We start from the raw sequence: 18,747 nt of genomic DNA, 5'->3' as shown, positions 1-18,747 counted from the left end.
TATTCTCTTCTATTTCATTTTTTAAAATGTGGGTTGCAACCCCTCAAACTGATTTGAAGTCTTATCAATGGTTTGCTGTCAAACTCGGAAAACCTCTGAGTTATTCCACATTAATTTCTGTTGCTTGCAAATAATCTTCTCTCTTGTGTGTGAAAACCCCCAAAATGAACACCTCCAAATGGAACACTGAACCGAACAGACTTTTCCTCTTGGGCAATACACTCTCTCCAGCTGCAGGAAAAGCTCTGTGTGCAAAAAGCCACAGGATGGTGGTTGGGAAGAGCCAGGCATAAGATCAAAGCCAAAGAGCCAGAACTTTCTCTTCCCACAGCAATCAAAAAGCCAGCTGTGACATAACCTCTTTTTACATGGCTGTCATTTGTCTAGGCCAGGAGACAGCGAGCCTTCAGGCCAAACTTAGCCCAATGCCAGTTTTGGCTTGGCCCTTAAGCTAAGAATGACTTCTACATTTTTAAATGGTTGGGGGGGAAAAATCAAAAGAATAATATTTCATGACAAGGGAAAATTACATGAAATTCAAATTTCAGTGTCCATAAATAAAGCTTATATGGAATCCAGCTGCATCCATTTATTAAGGTATTTGTCTACAGCAGCTCTGGGGCCACAGCTATGGAGTACGATGGTTAAAAGGTGAGTGGTCACAAGAGAGACTGCGTGGCCTGCACATCCTAAAATATTTACTATCTAGCTCTCTACAGAAAAAGTTTGCTGACCCCTAGTCTAAGCACTAGGAGGAGATTAAAAATAAAGTTAAGTCGGGCTGGCTGATTAGTTAGCTCCATTGGTGACAGTGCGGTGTTGATAACACCACCAAGGTCAAGCGTTCAGATCCCCATTCCGGCCAGCTGTCTAAATGTATGGCTTGGTCTGTGCTCTAAAGGAACTTATAATGAACTAGGTGAGACCGTTCCAAAGCAACTGAAATCAAGGACAATTAAGCATTAAATTGCATGGGATGGAGAAAGTGTAATAGGAGGCTAGAAATGGAAGAATCCTTTCAAACAAGAGGTGGGATGGAAGGGGAGGGGGGCCTCTGAAGAAGCTGAGGCTGGAACCACCACTGATTCCTAAATTTCTGTGTGGAAGGAGCTCGGAGATAGTATTGTTACTGGGGATGTGCATTTTCCTTTACATGAGAGGGCAGAGGGAATCGATTGTGCAGAAACAGGGAGGGAAACAGGGAGACGGATGGAATTGCCACAAAGGAAATGTAGGATTGTGCTTAAGCAGGAAAGAGGAAAGAAGGATGGAACAGCTCAAAGGAGGGGATAATAACAATGACGACAATAATAACAGTAGCTAACATGTGTCAGGCCCTTATCATGTGCTGGGCACTGCGATCCAAGGCCTATGTGCATCATCTCATTGAATGGTCTCAACTGTTATAAGGTGGGTACATATTATCCCCATTTTAAAGATGAGTACATGAAGGCACTGTGTACACAGAAGAGGAGATCAGCCTAACTGGATCATGGGTGCATTTTAGAGCATGAACAGAAATAAGGTTAGGGTGGGTGGGGAAGACCAGGGGAAGTGTATTATACTCCAGTTGAAAAGTAAAATGACTGACCAACAAAAAGTGGTGGAGGAGTTTGGGATTGGCATCAGAGCCAATGGGAAGCTTTTGAGAAAGGGCAGATGGGCTGAAATAAGAGTGATAAAAACACTGGCCACCAGCAGACCAGGCAGAACAGAGGGCAGGAGTCTGCTGTGCAGCCCAGGCAGGCCCCATGAGCCCCCGGAGAATCACAGTGTGCATTAGCCTGTTAAAGTTTCCTACAGCCAAGAAACCCACGTCACTAAATTTCACCCAGCAGTTTTCAAACTTACTGACTACAATTCTGCCTCTTTTTCTTAGAAAACCTATTAACAGCTGCTATTCCTCGGAACTTAGTTTAGAAAATGCCACCTTCGAGAAAAGACCCACCACAGTCAGAAGAGAGATCATTTTATTTGGACAATGAGCATCCAGATGGCTGATTTTGTAAATGCAGCAAAAAGGCAAATTGCTACATGGGATTTCTATCTTTAAATCCTGCCTCTGATCTGCTCCTTTGTGAAGTCCCCAGATCTTTATACATCGAGCTGCCAGCAGCCTATGGCAAGCTAGGAAGTAATGGAAAGACCCACTAACCAACTCCAAGCTGCTTTGCTTTATTTTTAGATAATAGAAATGGCAGTTGAGTAAATACCGTAAATCTAGATACCTGATTCCAATCCCACAGAGGCCAAAGTGATTTCTCTTTCAAGGCCATTTTTAGAAGCTCGTTAGCTGCCTGCCCTGTAGCCCAGCCTCCTTAGGGAGAGAAGCAACATCCCTCTCTCAGTTACTAGAAATCAAACACCTCGATGCAATTCAGCAGCTACCTGTTGAATTCCTATTGTGTGCCAATCCTTGTGTTAACAGCCTCTTCTACAAAAGGAAGATCTGTTAACCAGGCAGGTTGGTAGTTATCAGCTACAGGATGACATGGTAATGACCCCGAGCTTAAAATATATATAGGTAGTCGACATTTTTAGCTTGCAGAGCAGCTAAATGCGTAACCAGCAAATGCTCGATTACTCCCCTCTCCATTTCAATTAAACCAAACATCTGGTTGAGGCTTTTAAAAAGTCAGTAAAATATCAAACACTTTGCATCAGGAGATGAACATCTGGATAATTAATTGACCGAAATTTCAGTCATTTTGTTCAGTGCACCTCTAGATCCCATGTTTTCAAGCACACCATTCACTGGATCAGGTTTCATTGGAAATCATTTTATGCTCTAAAGGGTGATTTTCTGAACTGAAACTCTTGAAAATGGGTGGCTTTCTTTTGTGCTTGCAAATTGTGGTTATTTAAGAACCTGAATTCTCGCTGCTTCCTCTTCAGGAGAGCAGGTAGTGCAGAAAAAAGAGTAGGCCAGATAGATGGAAAACTGTGCATTGTCTACATACAGGTCACCTCTCTAGGTTATCTGTTGGCCGTTCATTGTCTTTGAGCTATTTTACAACTCAGTAAGAAGCAGGTAATTGATAATGCAAAAGTAATTAGTATACACAGACAAATTCTGTCCTGTCTCACAGAAGTCCAATTGAGTTCTCTCTCCTTTATGGAAAAATAAAGTGTCGCTTTCCTTTCCTTTGCACATTCATTTCAATATTCTTGATCTATAAATTAGCCTGTTCTTCAGGTTCTTTTGAACCCGTTTGTAACACCTACCTGGTTCTCTCATTGACTGAGAATAAAATCTTTAACAAGTGGTCATTTTTCTCTCTTAGTGAGAGTCAGGATTTTACCTTTTTCTGAAAATTATCTTTTAATAACAACATAGGATGATATTCATTTTTCCCTGTATTTCCTCAAATATGGCCTTGTCTCCTGTCCCCTACCCCATTAGAACTCAGGGTGAATTTCTCCTGCAGCTGACACGTTGTCATACAGTAGGCTGTTTCTTTGGGAAGTGCATTAGCTAATAGATCATAGCCTTTTCTAAACACAGTGTATTGTGTTTCCTTTTTTCAGAAGAGGAGCTTAATTAATGGAGAGGCCAGTCCACCAAATGCAGGTTATGCATCTCACAAAATAATGGTGGCAAGTAAGAATAATAGCAATAGTATCTTTTTTATTCAGAAAAGAATGGCTGATCGAGGACAATAGGTCACATGGGTTAAGCTGTTTTCCTAGGGGCAATGATAGGTTTACAGTTTGGATTTAATTATTTATTTTACTGAGAGCTTTCAGGTGTTGGCCATCACGACCTTTTATTAGAAAGTCTTTTATTAGGAAAGGAATATTTTTTTTCTTAGCACCTTTTGAGTACATAGGATAAATGAGTTCAGGTTCTATTTCTGCTACTGCCTAGGGCTTGGGAAAATTATCTTCCCTGTGGGCTAGAGGTTTTTAATCCATTAAAATGGGAGGTGGAGAAATGGGCTAACTCTACCAAAAGCTACTTGGGGGTTCTAATGTGTGGCCAAAGTTGGGAATCACAGGAGACTAGACAATCCCCAGCAATAACACTTTTTATTCTATGCCCTATGGAAGCAATTGAAGCAACTGAACATAAACACAGATGAAGACTCACACTGCCCTTCTTATGGGGAATAAGAGACACCTGAATCATCAGGAGCACCTGATTTCTTAGTACACCTCTACACTAAGAAATTTATCTAAAAACTTTAAAGGACAGACTACACAGTCTTTCTCCTTCCCCTGCCCAACAAATGAAATGTTAATTTCAGTTTGCAAAAATTGAGGTGTCATTTGTTACCTGGTGTCCTTTATTCTACGAATTTTGCAAAATTTCTGTTTGCAAAAATTCAGATGTCATTTATTACCTGGTGACCCATAGCTGTAGAATTAGACCTGAGCTGACTAATGCAGCTATTTTTAATAAAAGGTCGTGATGGCCAACACCTGAAAGCTCTCAGGGAAATAAATAAATCCAAATTGTAAACCTATCACTGCCACTCTTTGAAGGGGTAACAAAGAGGAAACGCTCAGACCCTGGAAACAGGTAATGTCCCAGAGAAGCCCAAGTCAATGTCCTCAGGGCCGACACAAAAGCCCCTCATTTTGGTAGCAGAATCGAGGGCTGTCGTTTGAAGGGTATTCTTGGTTATCCTCCTTAAGCATTTTCTTTGTTATAAGTGAAAGTGACAATTTGTCCTGGGCTTTGGTTTGTAGCAAGTAGGAACCCTCCCAGGCAGGAATGCCTTGAGGAAAATCAAATTCATTTTGCACAGGGAGGTTTCTTTTTGCTTCAGAAAGTTCACAGTTGTGTTTCTCTTAGCTTCACCCTGAGCACATCCAACACTGTTTTTATTACCAGTGTTTTGTGTGTGCGTGTGAACAGAAAACTGTAAGACATCTGGAGAAAAAGAGGGCAGAAAACTAGGGACCAATGAAGAGATGGGATAAGAACATTCTTTAGACTAGAGTACCTGCATCATAAAGCTAGAGTATCTATATTAAAAAAGGGTATTAGACTTGATCAATGTTTTTCAACTGGGGCAATTTTGCTCCTCTAGGGGACATTTACAGTGCCTGGAGACATTTTTGGTGGTCACACTTCAGTAGGGGGTAGTGGGCAGAGATCAGGGACACTGCTAAACATCCTACACTGCACAGAATAGCCCCCCATGATAAAGAATCCAGCCCCAAATGTCAATGTCAATAGTGCTGAGAAGCCCTGGACCAGATGGACTCCAAATTTCCTTCCAACCCTAACACATCATGATGCTAAAATGCAACTTCTGGTCTGAAATAAGGCTGTTGCTATCGAGTGAAATGTGTCCCCTCAAAATTCATATGCTGAAGCCCTAACTCCCAGTGGGACTGTACTCAAAGATATGGCTTATAAGGAGGAACTTAAGGTTAAATGAGGTCATAAGGGTAGGACCCTGATCTGGTAGGATTAGTGTCCTTATAAGAAGAGACACCAGGGAGTTTGCTCTCTCTTCCTCCCTCTGCCTCCATATGTGTATAATGAGGTCATGTGAGCACACAGTGAGAAGGCAGCCTCTTCCAAGCCAAAAGAAGAAGCCAAAGAAGAAGGAATATATATCAGTATATATATTCCCATATACCCAAAAGAATGGAAATCATCATGTCAAAGGGATACCTGCACTCCCATGTTCATTAAAGCTCTGTTTACAGTAGCCAAGATATGGAACCAACCTTAATGTCCATCAATGGATGATTGGACAAGGAAATTGTGGTATATATATACACAATGGAATACTACTCTGCCATAAAAAAGAGTGAAATTCTCCCATTTGCAACAACATGAATGAGCTTGGAGAAACATGTTGAATGAAATAAGCAAAGCACAGAGGGATAAATACAGTATGTACTCATTCATAAGTGGGAGCTAAGAGAGAAAGAAGGAAGGAAAGAAAGACCACAGTGGTGCATTGGACTTGCAGACAGAGAGAACATACCTAGAGATACAAAGTGGAGTGGGGGAAGGGGGGTGGGAAAGGAGGTCAGGGATAATTGAGGGGATAATTGGGTGGGGGACACAGGGTATAATCACAATTTGTGGTAATGGACATGCTGCCAGTATGGATCTGGCCATCACATCTTAGGCACGACTGGTGACAGTTTGCTTTGTACCTCATGAATATTCATAACCAATAAAAAAAATTTTTTTTTTTAAAGCATTAAACCTACTTCACCAGCACCTTGATCTTGGACTTGCAGCCTCCAGAACTGTGAGAAATAAATTCCTGTTGCTGAAGGCACCCAGTCCATGGTATTTTGTTACAGCAGCCCAAGCTGACTAATACAGCTATTTACAGTAATTGTCATTGCTAACATATTTTTATGTATTTACTGTATGCTAGGCACGGTGCTAAGCTTTATGCATACCATACACTCCTCAACACACCTCTAAGAGATGAGAATTAATTTTACCAACACGGAGGAGTAAACGAAGGCCCAGAGCGGTTACATAACTTGCCTAAGATCAACCAGTTAGTAAGTGGGAGAGATTAGCTTTAAACCCAAGTAGCCAGATCCCTACTTAAGAATTCATTTATTTAATGAGCACAAGATACCACCTTCCCAAATTGTCTTTCAAAATTATAAACTATCTATTCAAAATTATAAACTTCCAGGGAAGACAAGATGAGAAAAGGGTTGGGCAGGGTAAAATTGCCAGAAAATGTGGAAGTCAAAAATCCCTATATCTCCCTCAAAAAGTTAAACATAGGATTATCAATATGGCCAGCAATTCCACTCCTAGGTATATAACCAAAAGAGCTAAAAACAAATAAGTACTAAAAAAAGTTCATGAATGTTTATAGCAGCATTACTCACAACAGCCAAAAGGTAGAAACAACCTAAATGTCTATTAACAGATGAATGAGTGGAGAAAATGTGGTATATCCATAAATGGAATATTATTTAGCCATAAAAAGGAAGTACTGAAACATGCTACAATACAGATGAACCTTAAAAACATTATGCTAAGTGAAACAGTCAGACACAAAAGGTCCCGTTTTATATGAATTCCATTTATATAAAACATCCACAATAGGTAAATCCAGAGAGATAAAAAGCAGTGGTTGCCAAGGACTTGAGGAAGGGGCATGAGGGGTGCGGGACATGCTACCCCAAAGTATGGCACCTTGGCATTTGAGAAAACAGCAGAAACAGGAAGGTCCCTATAACCTTCTCTCACCATTCTCCCCTGAACACCCTCATGTGACAGGTGACTGGCCCTATACCCAAAAGAAAGGAATGTCACCCCAGTTTATTATCATGTCATACTCTTTTGTCCTACCATATGTGTGCACAACTGCACATAAAAATATGCAGGTTTCCCTCTTTCTTTGGGTCTTTATTTCTGAAGGCTCACATGTCACATAAAACTTATATTAAATAAGTTTGTTATGCTTTTCTCTTGTTAATCTATATTTTGTAATAGGGGTCTCAGTCATGAACCTAGCTAGCAATGGGTGAAGGAAAGAAATCTTTTTCTCCCCTACAGGTACATGAGGAGGCATTGATTAATAGAAACAGAGTTTCCTTTTGGGGAATGGAGAAATGTCTTAGACCTAGACATTGGACAACACCGTGAATTAGTGAATGTCAGTAAATTGTACACTTTAAAGTAGCTCGTGGTTAATTTATATTATATGAATTGTACCTCGATATGAAAATGATCTCTATCACAGTAGAAAAGACATACAGAGCTAACCTATTTCCAGCTTTGTATAAACATTTGAGAAACAGCAAACTCTGCTATAAGGCAGAACTGATCCCTAGGAAAACGGACCTCTCAGCTTCTGGAACCCAGCCCGGCTGCCTGGGCCCCAGCCGGGCTGCTCTTCAGGATGTCATTTGCTCTGGTTTTAACCACCAACATGTGCTCCAGGGAGACCTTCGCTATGTCTATTTAAACGGGATGAAGATGGATGACTCCTGCTGTGGGGAATAACAGATCTCCAGCACATACAGCACTACATACACAGAGTGGGTGACATGGTCTCACCCTGGCATACTGGGTGTGGGAAGAACCACCTGCAACTAAAACAGAAATAAATGAAGCACTTTTGTTCCTTGTCAATATGATGGCCACTTTTAAGAGCCACATGCCACAAGCATTTCACCCTTGGAATATGGCCTGGCTTTCAGCTGTCTTATTCCTACCTGGACTAAGGAAGGTGCTATAGACTGAATGTTTGTGTCCTCCCCCCATACACAAAATTTATATGTGAATCTCAACCCCCAAAGTGATGGTATTAGGACATGAGGGCTTTGGGAAGAGATTAAGTCAAGAGGGTAGATCCATAATGAATGAGATTAGTCTCTTATAAAAGAGACCCCAGAGAACTCATTTGTCCCTTCAGCTATGTGAGGACACACATTTTTCCCCCCACATTTTACCATTTCTGAAAAGAGGATGCCTGTTCCCCCAACCCACAAATATATGATTTCACATTAATATACAAGTGTGATCATATTATACATGGACTTTTTCCAACAAAGTTCTACATTTTATTTTATTTTATTTTTTGCTTGGCTCTCCACTGCTCCTCCTTTCTCTGCCCATCACATCAGCCCCATCCCCCTGTCTCTTCCCCCAGGTATGCATGGCAATAACTTGTTATGCATTCTTCCATGTTTTTCTCCATATTAATAAAATCACACACATGTGCATGCAAACACACATGCATATATATGTGATATATATCTATATTTACATATAGATATACACAGAGAGACAGAGAAAGACAAAGATAAGGAGAGAGAGAATTCCGTCTTATAAAAATGAGATCCTGTTACACACTGTTTCCTGGATCTCACTTTTCTCCCTCAATGATATCTCTAAGGCAACCATTACAGCTCTTATTTATTCCTTTTTAACAGCTGCATAACATTCCAGGGTAGATGAATAATAGCTTATTCAACCATTCTTCTGCTGGACTTTCATGTGTGTCCAGTTTTTTTGCATATAGGTCTTTGTATACTGAGGGGGATTGCTGCGTCAAAGCACATGAGTATTTTAAATTTTAGAAGATGTTCTCTGATTGCTTTCACAAAGGGCTGCAACACTCAACAGTCCTGCCAGCAGTGCCTAAAATGACCCTGTTCTATGCACGAAATGAGTGTCTTTTAAATGGACCAGTATGTTTAATGTGGCCTTGTCATTTTTCATTTCTGTTGTTCCATAAAGTTGTGATGGGCTGTGAATGGTGCACCTCACCTGTGCTGACATCCACAAATCAGGGAGATAAGGTATACACATAAAGCACCTAGCCCAGCCTATGCCCATGGTAACATTGTCAGTGCGCTGACAGTTCCCATCAATGATACCCATGCCTGTTACTTTGTATCTGATCTGAAAATCTTGCAGATTTCCCTCAAAGCAGGAAAGCAAGAAGGCTAATCTAACTGCAGCATCAGGAACAAACTGTCTAAACCAGATGGACAGGTGATATAGGCTGAGACTCAAGCTATCTTTATTTATTTTTAGTTTGATGATTTCAAAAGTTTACAAAACATAATTAACTCATTTGCACCTCAGTCTTTGTGTGTGGAGTATACATAAAGCAAATGTATTTCACAGGGCCTGGTTTTCCAAAGCCTTGCAGTTTCAAATATTAACCTTGCAAAAGACAGTAAATTTTCCCCAGGCTATAGTCTCTATTGTAAGATAAAGAATTATAACACAACAAGGTTGCTGGCTCAAAGACAGACAGGTTACTGATTGATATGTAAAGATACTGGGAAATTGCTGTAAGAAGAGAATGTTTGCTAAAATCAAGCTTTTGTTGGTGGATCCACTTAACTTCTTGCAAATTGCATTATGGAATGTCACCTTGCTTGTCTTACTGAATGTTACCAGCTTCTACTGTTAAACTTGTTAAACTATACTTAGCAAAAACCCCACCTATGTTCTCTTCCCGTAACTACCTGGTCTGGAGAATAAATGCGGGAAGAGAACCACAATTCGGGGTTAATTTCCCAAATGGAAGGATGCCTCTCTTTTGAGGGTTCTGGGAGATTAACCCCTTTTTTGGGCTTCACACTGCTCAGAAGAGATGGGCTTTGAGTAATCTTTGGCGGCCCCATCACCCAGGGGAAAAGGGGTGACAAATCCGTGGGAGGCAAAGCAACATTTGTGTATTAACAGTCACCCAATTCGGCAACTATTGACTCATAGAGAGGTTTCTAAGTGCTGGATAATGTGATGGAGTCTGGGCAGTCAGCATGCAGCAGTGAGTAGGACGCACAGGGTCTCCATGCTCACGACGCTTGCAAATAATTGCACTCAGTTCAGCTCATAAAACTTGGTTTGACCCTATTAAGACTCATCTCAAAAGCCTGCAAAAACACGCCTGTAGCAAAACAACTGAATTAATCTCTTGACAACATTTAGCTAAGGGGGCGTTGAGTGACAAACTGTCCTGAATTCTGTTTCTGAAGGACTGGCAAAGACAACATCACCTTTTGTGTCCCTTTGTTTTACATCATCAGAAACAGGGACTGTTCCTAGTAGACCTTAAATCACCCAAAGACAGGGACTGTTCTAGTACATGCCTTACTCAAAGTGCTAATGTAGTCTCTGGAGCTCAGCATGGTACCTGGCATAGAAGAGGCCATCAGTAAATATGTATAGAATAGATGAATAAATGAAAGGATGGATGAATAGATAAACGAATGACTTCGCTGTTTGGGAATTTAAGATGAGCAGAACACGTGTCATGCGTTGTAGTCATTTTCCAATTTGGGTTTATGAAACCCAGACTTATTTGTTTCTATCATGTTATGCAGTTGTTGCTCATGTGCGACTCCAATAAATATGCCCCTGTAAGCCCTGTTCTCACTAGGCAGCAGGAACAGCCTGGACTGCTGAGGATTGACTCAGTCCTCACTGGGCTATACCCCATACCTGGGGTAAGTCCTTAACCTTTGTTTCCCTTCTTACAAAGGTGTGTGATGACACCTGCTTGATCTCCTTTCTTATAAACAGTAAACTAAAAAACATACAGGAAACGTATCCATTGGAAACTGCTATTCAAATGCAAGGAATCATTATTACTACTTCTCCCAGTACCCATCATCCCTGCACCTCTTTAAACCCTATTGAAAGTGAGAATGGACGGCACTGATGCTAATGTATTTAGATTCTTTAACCCTCAAGCTAACAACAGCATTATTTCCTGCTGATCACATTGCTAGCACTTAGAAGACCCTCTTTCCTTCCTAGATGTAATCAGCTACTGCTGATTTCCCCTTCAAGATGTTTGATTAGCCCCTTCCTCCAAACCCACTACCATTGACATAGACCCCAGCCTTGACATGATCGGATAATTCCAAAACCCTCCTGGCTGTCTTCTCACCCCCACGGCCCCTGCCCTTCCATCCGGTCTGCCACCACTGCCACTGTCAGACTAGTTTTTCTAAAATGCTCCTTCCTTTGTCTCCATCCCTTGTCTTGCAGTGGCTCCCTTTTTAATCTGCGCAAATCTAGTGGTGCTGCTCAACCACCCTTTGCATTTTGTGATGCCTTCAGTGTAGCCAAGCTCATGCACGCTTCCAGAAACCTCCACACTCACTGACACCTCCATGCTTTTTCTGTGGTTGGTCCACCTACTTTATGAAACTTGCCTTTTCTTCTCTCCAACTGTTCAAACATCACCCAGTGAAGGCCCAATTGAGGACATCCTGTCCTATCAACATCATCACCACCATTTACTGAGAGCCACAGGTTCTGTGCAAAGCACGTTCACATATTATCTCATTGAATCTTCTTCATTATCCTATGAGGCAGGACCTTTTACTATTCTCATCTTATAGATAGGCTGAAATTCAGAGAAGTTAAATAACTGGCTCAAGGTCACACAGCTATTAAGTGGTAAAGCCAGGATTCAAATGTAGGCAGAGCTTCTGCTCTCAAATATTATACTAATGTGCTCCAATATTGTCTATGAAATCTTTCTTAATCTCTCAAAGGAGGCCTTTCTCTGTGAAGCTACAAGTCTTCAAAACAGAAAGGCTCTTCCCACTGCATTTTTGTGAATGTCTTCAAGCTCCCACTCCAATGTGTCCCTGAAGGCACTTTGAAGTAGTGCAATGTTGTCTTCAACTATCCAAGGGATGTGTTTGTAATGAAAAAGGAAATTAATGAGCCAGAGAACAGAATCAGTACTAAGAAACATGGAGACATGTCTAACTGACCTTACACATCTGTATCAAGGGCAGCCTCAACTAATCCTGGCAAATCAGAAAGGGGCCAGAACTTGGTCAATCCATACTGTGTTCAAATCCTAGCCTTGCTGCTTATTACTGGGGTGACACTGGGTAAGTCGCTAAACTTCTCTGGGCCTCAGTTTCCTCATGTGTAAAATAGAGCAATAAACGTGCTCCTCATCACATAGAATGTTTTGTAAGGAGTCAGAGGATGTGTGGAAAGCACATGCATGGAGCAGGCACACAGGAAGTGCTCAATGCATGTTCTTTCTTACTGTCATTCCCTTCTACTTCCCTTCGGATCATTGGCTTTACTCCTCTACTAATGATCCCTGTCTGTATAGGCATTTTAACTAAAAAAATAATTATTAACAAGTCTGACTCTGATTCGGAGCAGGAGCTGGCAAAAGCTGCAGCTGTGCCCTTCGGATGAAGTTGCTTGGAGGCAGCAGGGGACAAGAGGGCCTTGATGGCCCCCAGGACAGCAAGACCACTAATAGGGTTCCCATGGACCCACATAGGAGTGAAGAGCCACAACAACTGAAAACAAGAAGCCACTCAGACGCCAGTGAGTCATTGCAAGGGACTGGCACAAGGCCCGTCCCATGGGAAGTGTTTGCAGCACGGGTGGTCAGGGAGATGGGCCCACCAGGAGAACAATGGGACACAGCAAGGACAGCCAATCTGCCCCCCAGTGAGTGTAGGACCACTCAGAGGAGACTGGTCAGGAACACAGAATTGCATGGGGTGCAGTTTGATGAAGACTCAGGTCCAGATCAGAGTTTCTACACAACCCAGGTGCACCAGGTCTCTGGAGAGCTGGAAGTACCTATAAGGTCAACCATTAAACCCTGAGCTGCACAAAAAGCCTTCCCTAGGGAATTAGCAGCAAAGCAGCAATTTAGCTAAACCACACAGCTCAAGTACTGGACCCCACAGGAAGTTCCCCCATTTTAGAAGTAAGCAAAGGACAAAAAATTAGTTCTGACCCAGGCACACTGCCATCACTCTGGGGCCCACCTGGGGACCTGACATATGGAGCTGGGGACCAAATCCCCCTCCCACAACCAGGCACACCACCAGCACCTCGGGGCCTGCCTGGGGACCTGAGGTATGGAGCTGAGGACCAGACCCCTTCCACAACCAAGCAAGCCATCAGCACCAAGGAGCATGCCAAAAACATCGCTTCCATGTGGATGGCCCACCATAGCTGCTGCAAAAGTGGCTAAACGCCACAACCACCATGCAGATGGTCCACCAGCCACTGGAGTGCATTGACACAAGGAGAATCACCAGCACAGACCAAAGAAAAGAAGAGGATGCCTCTCTCCACAAAGCCCATTCCAGAGTGACAGAAGAAGCATCTGCTCCATGATAATATTGGGAGACTTGATCACACCTCTCATCATTGAACAGATCATCTAGGCAACAAATCAACAGAGTAACCACTACTCTTTCAAAAGGAGAGAAAAAATGTAGGGTTATCAGAGGGAGAGGGGGATGGGAGAGATTGGGCAAGTATCATAAAGAGTAAGTGCAATTTGTAATGATATATATGCTAGTAATATTGATTTGATCAACATAAGTCAATGCTGAACCCCAAAAATATGTATAATCAATTATGATTAAATAAAAAAAATTTAAAAATTCTTTAGCAGTTTGTCCTGCAATGACAGACTTTTTTTTTTGAAAGGTGACCAGTATGGGGATCTGAACTCTTGACCTTGGTGCTATAACACCGCGCTCTAACCAACTGAGCTAACTGGCCAGCTCAGACTTTTTTTTTAACCACAACCTACAAGGCCCTAACTAGTCTGGCTCCTTTCTGCCTCATCTCCACTCTCTCTCTGACTCACTGGCTTCCAGCCACCATGGCCTTCTGTCTTTTCCTCTAATGCACCAAAGGCCTTTACTGACTGGCTTTCACTGCCTGGATCCCTGCTAGTTAAATGGCAAAATGTCACTGCCTTAGAGAAGAATTTTCTGGGCACCAAATTGGAAATATTAACTTCCCTATTAACTCCCACATTACACTTATCATGATCTTAACTACCTTACTTGTTAGCTTATGTATTATCCAACACGCTCACCCTCAGCCCCATGTCCTGATTTCCCCTACACAGAAGCTCCACGTGGGCAGGGACTTTGTCTTGCTCCACACTGTATCCACAGCCTCTAGATCACTGCTTGGCACTTATGAAACACTCAATACCTTTTTATTCAATAAATAAATGGGAGTGGGGAGCAGATGATGGTCATTTTTCACTTTTTATTTTTATATTTCATATGAATTTGAATTTTTTATAAAATGTATGTCTTATTTTATAATAAGAAAAAAGAAATTATACTAAAACAAAATAAAACAGCAATAATAAAATTAGCATATTTAATCAAACCGATAAAAACAATACAAAGATCCTTCCCCAAGAATCTGTTAAATAGATTGCCAGCACTTCACATTATTTCAGTCTCCACACTGTTTATTAAAACTGAAACACTGGCCAGTTTAATGAGCTGCTTACTAGTCAGTACACATCCTTGGATTTTTAAATAACAGTCATCTTCCCTGGGCTTATGGCAAGATTGCTATTTGCAATTTATTTCTACTTTATTCCAATCTCCTACTCACAGAGCATTGATTTCTACTGCTATGCTTTTGTTGGCGTTACCTCTCCTGAATTCCCTCCTCCACGATGCCACCCTCTTTCCCATTTCCCCTGTCCAAAATCTTGATCATCCTTCAAGTCACATTCAAACCTATCAAGAAATGGCCACATCAACAGACAACTGTGTTTTTTAAAAGCTCTGTGCTTTTTCAAAAGGCACCTAGTTTTTGTGTCTCCCTCAATTAATTACAGTTGGTTGAAAGCAATATTTTATATCTCTAAACACACTGAAATGTCACTATACATTTTCCAACTGAATTAAAAAAAAAAAAACTCACCGCAAGTGGAAAAAGGCTGTCAAAGGTGGATGGAAGCAATTGCTTAGAATCTTTCTCAAACAAGAAAATACTAGATGGTTTTCAAGGGTGCAAAAACCTTTCCCCACATATTTCCATGAGGAAGATGGTATATACACAATCATTATCCAGAATTTACAAAGAAACAGAAGCAATGAGAAGCTGCAACTGGCAAGCTTGGAGTAATCACTCCAAATACTGTTGGGCGCCATTCACTTATATCCTACTATGATAACCATTCAGCATTGATTGAGCATCTGCAGTGTGCCAGGCTCTGTGCTAAATGCATTTTATGCATTATCTCCTTTAATCTTCCAAAAAACCCAAGTGTGCACGACTATCATCCCATTTTACAGATGAGGCAACCAATGCAGAGAGAGGTTCAGCAATTTCCCCACAGTGACAAAGCTACTAAATGTTAGAGCTGATTTGTACTCATTTCACCTGACTTTAAAACTCCCATTCTTTGCTACTATACTATGTAGTACATTACATATCTTTTATCTTAAAAGTTATAGTTAAAACTAAAGATAGTGGTTAATACAATCTTAACTAAAAACGACCAGTCCTGCAATCTTTTTCCCTTTTTAAATTCTTTTTAATTTACACATACTCAGGGTTTAACACAAAATATTTAAATAAGTGTGAAAGTTAAACAGAACATGCATTCTTTTTAAAGGATCTCTTTTCTCCAGCATTTCATGCATTACAACTTTGGCTTGGCAATTGTTATGCCGTAGAAATAATAGTACTAATTTTCACACTTCATTTATAGATAAATGGAGGCCCCAGGTGTTATAGAGTGGATCCATAGAAACCCTGGGAGTTGAGAAATTGTTCCAAAAGAGCCACTTTAATCAAAAAATTCCTAGATAAACGTTTAGAGTTCAAAAGTTGTCAGATTCAAAACTCAAAAATCAGACTCTGGATTAGTGCTTTAAGAAGATTTCATGTTTTAATAGGTAAAAGGGAAAACAAAATCAAAACCAGATTTGGGGATCCATGCAAAAGCACATGAGAAACTGTGGTCTTTCACTGGACTAGGAATCAAGACTCAGAGTCTTTGATGGTTTGGAACAGAGAGAATGAGAAAGCCTTTCTGCCAGACTGTTAGCTGTGTGCAGCCTAGGACTTAGAAGTCCAAAAATTTCCAGAGCTGAAATGCTATGAACTGGGTGCTTGCTGCAGTTTTCCTGTACGCTTGCAATTTTGCATAATAAAATGGTGAGAAAAAAAAACAGTTTTGAGAGTTATTGGAGAACTGACCAGTTTTAGTCCAAGGAGTTGCTTTATGTAATTTCTTGCAAAGGATAAAAGCAGGTTCCTTCTACAGATGTAGCAGTAAAATAATGGAAGCAAGCCAATATGTATCAAGTAATTACCTTCAGCTCCACATACATCGTCTTATTTGATATTCACAATAAAGCCATAAAGTAGGTATTATTATTAACTCCAGTTTCAGAAAGCAGAAGCAGAGTGAGGCTTAGAAATCTGTCAAAAGTCACACAGTTAGCAGGGACAGCATGAGGATTCAAACCCGGGCTTGTTTGAATACAGCTCCTCCTCTGTTCGGACCAAGCATTCTTTCAAGGCCACTGTGAGCTCCAGAGACCAACAGGGCTGCTACATACTTATGAAATCACTGAACGTGTTCCAGGACTCTCTCAACAGACTTAGGAAGGTTTCTGAAAATATGAACGCAATAAACCTTCATGTTGAAAGTCTTTGGTCCAACAAACCTGGTTTCAAACCCTGGCTCTACCATTAACAGTCATGTCACCTAATGCATCCCTCTTTCATCTATGCAAGGGGAGTCATAGTACTGCCTGCAGGAGGTTTAAATGGGGGGATTAAATGAGATGATGCATTTAAAGTTCTTAGCACAGAACCTGGTATATGATAAAATAGCAATAAAAGATAGCCATTGTTGATACTATTTTGAGATTATAAGAAACAGAAATCCTCAGCCCTGATGTTATGCCAAAGCATCAAAGCCAAAGGGTTTCAAAAGGATGAAAGAGGAGGAAGGACCCAGGTTTTTAAAGGAGGAAGAAAAAAAAAGAAAAGAGGTTGGGAGCACTATGGTATCCATCACAGCAGGTGAGGAACTAAGGCGTTTGACTGTGATCTCAGCTTGAACCCATCAGAACCAGAATACAGCTGAGCCAATCTAGGAACATTTTCTGAATTTGTAATTACAGGTATGGAGAAAACATATGGTGCACGCACACGCCATACACACACACATACAATTTTCTACCAGGTGAAGACAGGAAAAGAGCACCTTGACAGTACTTTAGCTCAACATAGCCCAGAGATTGGTCGTGGGGAAGAGCACTGAGCAGTTACCCAGAGCCAAGGCAGAAAGGTGCAGGGTCCCTGAGAAGGGACTTTTCGAGAGAAGGCCTTCCCCAGCCTTGCAGGAGGCACACACTGGTTCAAGCAGTGCAAGAACAGAGACATTGGGTTTGCAGGGACAGCTGGTGACCCTGGGTCCCTGAGGCTGCCTCTACATATTGAGGGTAGGAGTTTCAACTATTGAGTGCTATTAATGAAAAATAAAAACCCTTCGTTTATTTGGAAATGTTGACATCAAAACATCATAGAGAGAACCAGTAAATACAGACGGTCTGTTTCAGAATTGCCTTCTAGGATTGTACCCAAACCAAAGACTTTAAGTCAAGGGACACAGGAAAAGGGTGTGCTCAGGATTAACCTTCCCTTAACCTTTCCCCCCACCCACCCCCAACTTAAGAAGAGGCTTGAGGGGGTGGAGAGGAAACGCTGGGAATTCCAGGTGTGCCCCGAACCTCGCGCCCGCCGGGGAAAAGCGACCGGAAAGCCAGCGGACACTCCCCCCTCTCCAGGGACGGGGGCGCTTTCCAGGACGGTCCTACGGCTCCAGCGCCCTGGCGCATCCCGGGCGGAGAAAGGATCCTCCTCCCAGGGCTGCGGGCAAGACCCTATTTTCCAGGACCGGCTGCGAGCTGACAGATCCGGGACTCCTAAGTCCACCCAGGAGCCTGGCTTCGCCGCCTGGCCGTTTCCCAAGCCTCCCGGTGAAGCCAGGCCGGGAGGGTCCCCCTTTTGTTCGCGGGCAGAGCGCGTCGCCGCGCAGCGCTGCGCACCCCCGCCCCGCGCCGACAGCCCCGCTGCGGGGGCGCTTCCCAGGGTCGGCCGCCCGCGTTCCCCGCGCTCCCGCGACCACCCGCTCCGGCGCGTGGATCCCCGGCTGACCTCCCCCTACCCCGCCCGAGCACTCACTTCTCCCCAGTCCCTCTGCTTTCCACGCCGTCTCCTCCACCGCCCCATAGCGCCTCAGAGGCTTCTCAGCTTCCAAATGGGTGGACAGAGATCGCTTTAACTCCATCCCTGATCCCCGCGGGCAGGACGATGGGTCTCCCTCTACTCCATCCCCGCCGCGGGCTGCAGGGAGGGAGGCGGCTCCGGCCAGCAACGTTTTAAGGGGCCGGGCGCTCGTGACGCCGCTCCATCCCTTCCGCCGCCAGCGGCCGGAGCGCAGACTGGTACCCAGGAGGCGGAGGGATGCAGCGCACATGCGCAGTGGAGGCTTA

The 18,747-nt window shown here is 42.6% G+C and overlaps 1 protein-coding gene across 1 annotated transcript in view; it reads right to left on the bottom strand.

Moving 5' to 3' along the window:
* Positions 1–18,542, bottom strand: part of BMERB1 (bMERB domain containing 1) — a 123,282-nt gene extending 104,740 nt beyond the window's left edge. Inside the window, exon 1 of the mRNA XM_063101256.1 lies at positions 18,437–18,542. Coding sequence (XP_062957326.1) covers positions 18,437–18,542 — 106 coding nt within the window. The remainder of the gene's footprint in view (positions 1–18,436) is intronic.
* Between the last annotated feature and the right edge of the window lie 205 nt (positions 18,543–18,747).

Source organism: Cynocephalus volans, chromosome 6 (assembly GCF_027409185.1).
Source record: "Cynocephalus volans isolate mCynVol1 chromosome 6, mCynVol1.pri, whole genome shotgun sequence".
Classification (NCBI taxonomy): Eukaryota; Metazoa; Chordata; class Mammalia; order Dermoptera; family Cynocephalidae; genus Cynocephalus; species Cynocephalus volans.
Note: the sequence above shows the minus strand (reverse complement) of the source record. Positions and strands in the feature narration are given on the sequence as shown.